General features: G+C 38.5%; 1 protein-coding gene across 1 annotated transcript; it reads right to left on the bottom strand.

Moving 5' to 3' along the window:
- Positions 1-289: 289 nt before the first annotated feature.
- On the bottom strand, positions 290-4911 carry LOC107805468 (beta-amylase 1, chloroplastic). Its single transcript, XM_016629523.2, has 4 exons — positions 4314-4911; positions 1624-1834; positions 1432-1548; positions 290-1340 (listed from the first exon to the last, which is right to left on the bottom strand). The coding sequence occupies exons 1-4, from the start codon at positions 4838-4840 to the stop codon at positions 549-551; spliced, it is 1647 nt and encodes a 548-aa protein (XP_016485009.2). The 5' UTR covers positions 4841-4911; the 3' UTR covers positions 290-548.
- Positions 4912-5400: the final 489 nt, after the last annotated feature.

The raw sequence follows: 5400 nt of genomic DNA, 5'->3' as shown, positions 1-5400 counted from the left end.
GTGTAAAAAGGACTGGAATGTGGATTGTTTTAACTGAACTGAATTATCTTTCCAAACAGATAGACCTCTGAGCTGATAGAGGCCATCCATCTCAAAAAATTTGGAAGACACTGTCAAATTAACCTGTCAGTACATAACATATCCTTCTTGTATTTGTTTAAATTGTTTTTCATGTCACTTAATTATATTGGTCATATACTATCCTTGTCACAAGACCCAGCAATACCAACCATATCAGAATACTAAAAGGAGTTAATTGTTCTAACTGAACTTGCCTGACAGATATACCTTTTGAGCTGAAATAGAGAGGCCATCCATTCTAAAAATAATAGGAAGGCACCGTTATGATACAAGGAAATACCCCTTTTCAACTTGATCGCGAACCATTACAGTATACGGAGAGAAAAAATTACGCAAAATAGACCAAGCTTTTGCTACGCAATTCACAATCATAGATCACAAGATGCTAGACATATACACACCCTTGACTTGTGGAGGGTGAGAATACGCAATTAGCATAAGCAATGCCTATAGGTTGAAGTTTCTAGCTAGTATGCAAGAACTGCTCCAGCAGTGGCGGATGCTGATAAAGATGAAAGCGGCATATCACCTTCCCCAAATCCTAGCTTGGCTCGAAAAATTTTGACATCTGCCATTTGTCTCACAAAACGAGTAAAGCTAACCCAATTCCGATATTCAAACAAGTTCTTGTCCATTCTGACAAAATTGAATGAAAAGGTAGGTGTTCCTGGACCATCCGAATAGAACTTAGACATCCTTAACACCTGTTGATATGATTCGTCATCCAAGCTACTTGCAGTGTTTTCACCTTGCAGGGGAATGTCACATATCCTAGCAGCAAGCAAAAGTTGTTTTACAAAACCTTCGGGACCACTGACAGGATTCATCTGCTGCTCTTCTGCATCCCGCATTTCGAAACATGTACAACACATGGTAAAACCGTACCTACCAAACATGCGAGCAATTGGCAGGAAACCATCTCGAATTGATGTATTGTAGTAGCCAGCTGTTAGCTCTGACGGGTGAGACCGTGTACCATAATGCCAGTGAATCCCAGCCACTTTGCCTGTCAAATTAACTTCAAGACCACGAAATGTGGTCTCTGCTTCCCTGCAAATCCTCTCACCATGAAGCAGCAACATCTCTGAATACCATGCAAGGAAGAACTCTCCATATGGTGTGTTCCAAGAACCGTCACTTTTGAAGAAATCTGTGCTTTCAGGATCCTGCATTAAATTACTGGCACCAATAGGGCCGCCATTGGCCCACTCACGCATCCCTCTCTCCCCAGCACAAGCATTTAAAGATGCAAGCATATACTGCCAGTTTAAAAGAAGACAATCACAAATTTGGTTGGATAGGAATAACAGGAAAAAATCACTTGAGATACATAACGTCAGTCTTTCACACCTTGTCATAGCATTGAAATTCGCCAAGTTCGCGTGAGCGCCATGTCCAGCTCAGCTTCTGTAAAGGGCATGAAGGATATCTTAACTCACCAGCAGGACCCATTCCAACTTGGATACCCTGCAACATAAAGTCAAATTGCATAGGTATAATACCATTAAAATTAGTAGGTGAAGCATTAAGTGAGCATCATACAGTTATGACACCACCAAGAAATGGTCTGAAGGTGTCACGGAAGCTCCTCATAAATTCAGCATATGCTTGGATTGGAGATCGTCCGTGCAGAACGGGAAGAACATCACACCCTAGGGATATATATTCCATATTTCGTCGCCCAAACCTGTCTGAATATGCTAAATCTGGATCTTTATCCATTTCTTCAGAAACCCACAGAGGAAGGGGAATCCTGGCAGCAGCATAAAGAAGAAAAATTCAGATTGTGAATTAATCACTAGCAGAGATCATTTCCAAGGGAAGAGAGCAAGCTAGCACAACGCTTAATTGAAGGTGGCAAAACAACATAAAAAAGATGAGGCACAAAATCTGGCTAGACAGTTTTTGTCTTTTCAATATAAGGAAATCTGACAGAAACAGTTGTATCTAAGTAATGCATCACACCCATTCCAGAATTGAAGATATTAGGCAAAACAAAGCCTGTAACATTAACTTTCTAAAACTTAAAGATATTTCCATTTGTATGCCTGGAGCTTAACCATATTGTACAATAGTCTATTGAGGCACGTCTTGTGTAATGTTGACCTTTTTTCTCTGTCCAAATGAATGATCTTTCGCAATTATTTCTTTTCACCCTGTTCCAGTGAATATATCAAGTTCTATTTTCATTTCTGTTAACTTAGTATATTTGGAAGGGCAATCTTACAGGAATAATCTGGTTTTTTTGAAGTAGTATCATCACATAGAAATGACCTGTGAAGTTTGTATGGATACCCTAAGGTTCTCATGCCTGCCATCACAATCCATGACCTACATTTGGACTCCTTAACTCTGGACATTCACCCTCCACACAAATTAAGGCAATGGGGAAGATAATTTAAAGCAGGCTCAGTGTCACACATGCTCTTCTTTCAATTTGTAGCTAAACTTAGGCTCACACTCATCTTATAATTCAGGCCATGTTTGGTAACGAGACCCTGAAAACTTCTACTACAACAACAACAACTACGCCTCAATACCAAACAAGTTGGGGTCAGCCATACATACATATATTAAAATCAACACCGATCCAAATTTTCCCCAATGAGAACTTATTGTAAACTTTCTCCCAATCCACCCCGCCATGTTTTGGCAATAAGATCCAGAACAAGTCCTTCGTAAATTACAAATCAACTCTCTAATCTAAAGTATTGCCCCAGTGAGGACTTCTTACTTTAGATTAGGACGAAATATAGTTTGCCTCCTGCAAGTACCCTAAAACAACAAAAGCTAAACAACTATAGTTCCAACTTCCAATCAAGGTTTACAAACAGAGGAGAGAGCATTCTGTAATGCTGAATCTATTGTTGATATACAGAGGTTCCAGTGACTCACCAGCTGCAGAAAAAGGCCATCAGAAGCTAAATGTTCTTCTGCATAACTAAACACTTCTCTCCATATTCTCTTAGTTACCCACAAACATAGTCAGACTAGAACCAGCTGGAAACAATGCTAGCCATTGCTAGCAAAATAACCGTCAAACTCACTTCTCTACTGATGCCGACAAAGAACCACCACAATGATGACATAATTAACCTAGTCATTGCAACTTTTAGCATAACTACGTTAATCAGTATTAAGATTTTTTCCTTTTTCCTTCATTTAATCAGTATGTAATTCCATGCAATACTTAGTCCTCTCTTGGGTTTTAAACAAAAGGAAAAACAATATAGAGCAGGCAGATATATTTATTAGGATAACAGAACGTAGCATGGGTAGATATATGAGTACATTCTTCAGACTAGGGTGATCTTGATCTTTGCCTACAGAACTGATAACAAAATGGGAATGCAATATCATTAGGATCTTGCAGCTGAACAAAATGCAGCTGAACAAGATGGGAATGCAATATCCCTAAAATGCAGCTGAACAAATCAAAATTCCTTTTGCTTATATCTTTAGGATCTTGAGCTTTTCTTTCATAGCACTAAGCATTCTGAATGTGTATCCCACTAAATAAGAATGCTAACTTGTTCCATACCAAGGACATTATATGGGTCGAATCTAACTCCAAGACAGTCCAAGCAGCTTCTCTTACTACATTCCAAAATGCCATTACTAAAACTAAGTAAAGGTGTCTGAGCTATATAAGGTGAATATAACAAACACCTAAGTACTGTTTCCAATATTCAGAATCATACAATCCATAAACTTCATTTACCCACGTAAACACCCTCAAGTAAGCCCTAATGCTTTGCTAGAACACAAAAAATCTACTCAATTACAATTCAAATTGCAAACTTACTAGACCACCAAAAGAGACACATTCAAGCGTACACTTTGATCACACTACAGGCAAATATTGTTCAAAAAGTTCAACCAATGAATGGCAAATGCAATGCAACTAAATTAATGCAGCAGTCAATAATGTGAAACACTTGTAGTAGATAGACATTCCATCTTTTTTTAAAGATAGACATTCTATTCTTAGGCATGAATTGAGCTTAAATATGGTCAGTGAGGATTCATATAGCCAGCCTCAGCTTGTTTGGGATTGAGGCCTAGTGGCCTACTTATTGTTGATAGACATTCTATTCTTTAAGATAATATATTGTGTTTTGAGAAATATGTTTCCTTTTCAAAACAAAACAAAGCTAAACGTGTCTGAACGAGGAAGCAAAACAAATGTCATTTATGCGTGTAATAGATTGAACTTTTGAAAGTGTACCAACCAGAAGGGATCATCAGGCCCAGTACCGCACTGATGAAAAGCCATTACAGCTCGAACTTTCAAACCACATCGTCTAGCCAAAACCACAATCTCCAAATACCCTTGCCAATTATAAACCCTGGGCAATTCCCTCTCCACCAGCCCCCACCACACCTCCATCACAACTCCTTCAACTCCCGCCGCCGCCAAAGCACGAAACGACTGCGCCATCGCCTTCTTCCTCTTCATAATCCCTGCCGGTAAGCTGACGGCATCAACCGGAAGCGTGACGAACACCGGTGAACCTCGCCGGCGATAGTGAGTCGAAACGCTTCCATGCTGAAGTTCGTACTGAAGATCGCCGTCGAAGCCATTAGAAGGTACGGAGGAAGATGAATCAAGCCGACAGGATAACGTGAATCGGCGATTCTGGAACCTAGTTTGGATCGGCGAGGATTTGAGTGAACGAGCTGGAACAGCGGCTGAGTCAGTGCGAGTGCAGCAGAGAGACGCCGAGAAAGTCGGAGCCGATGGCGAAGTGATCGCCATTGTTGAAAGTTGAAAGCTTTTTAGGGATTGGAAATGGGTTTTTTAAAAGTGTATTATTTTTTAGGTAAAATTTTAACCGCTGTTGTACTGGAGCTACTTACTGTGAGCTAGTTTTCATCACTATTCAGATTGAACCTTTTTACTTTTCTTTTAATTTTATTATATATTATATTTTATTATGTAGGAGTATTTGTTTATTTATTTTTGGAATCAAAATTTTTTGGTTAAAGCAGAAATTTGGAAAGCAGTTTTTGTTAAAAGTAAATCAGAATTTTTGTTTTTTTCAAAAGTTCAAAACTAATCAAAAAAATATCTTTTAGGGCTGGGTCGAAATAAAGTTTTTGCGGAATATATAACAAAAAGGCTACAAAAAATTATTTTTTCAGTAGTATGAGACAAATGCTTGGGATCGTATTCGTACCCTAATCTCGACGTTAAATTTGGGATTATATTTATCCGCCATTTGATTATTAATACTAGTCAAACCAATAATAAATTATTAAACTCGATACTTATTATTTATCCCATATAAAAAGTAAGATTATAATCCTAATTATAAT

The sequence above is a fragment of the Nicotiana tabacum genome, chromosome 1 (assembly GCF_000715075.1).
Source record: "Nicotiana tabacum cultivar K326 chromosome 1, ASM71507v2, whole genome shotgun sequence".
Lineage (NCBI taxonomy): Eukaryota > Viridiplantae > Streptophyta > Magnoliopsida > Solanales > Solanaceae > Nicotiana > Nicotiana tabacum.
Note: the sequence above shows the minus strand (reverse complement) of the source record. Positions and strands in the feature narration are given on the sequence as shown.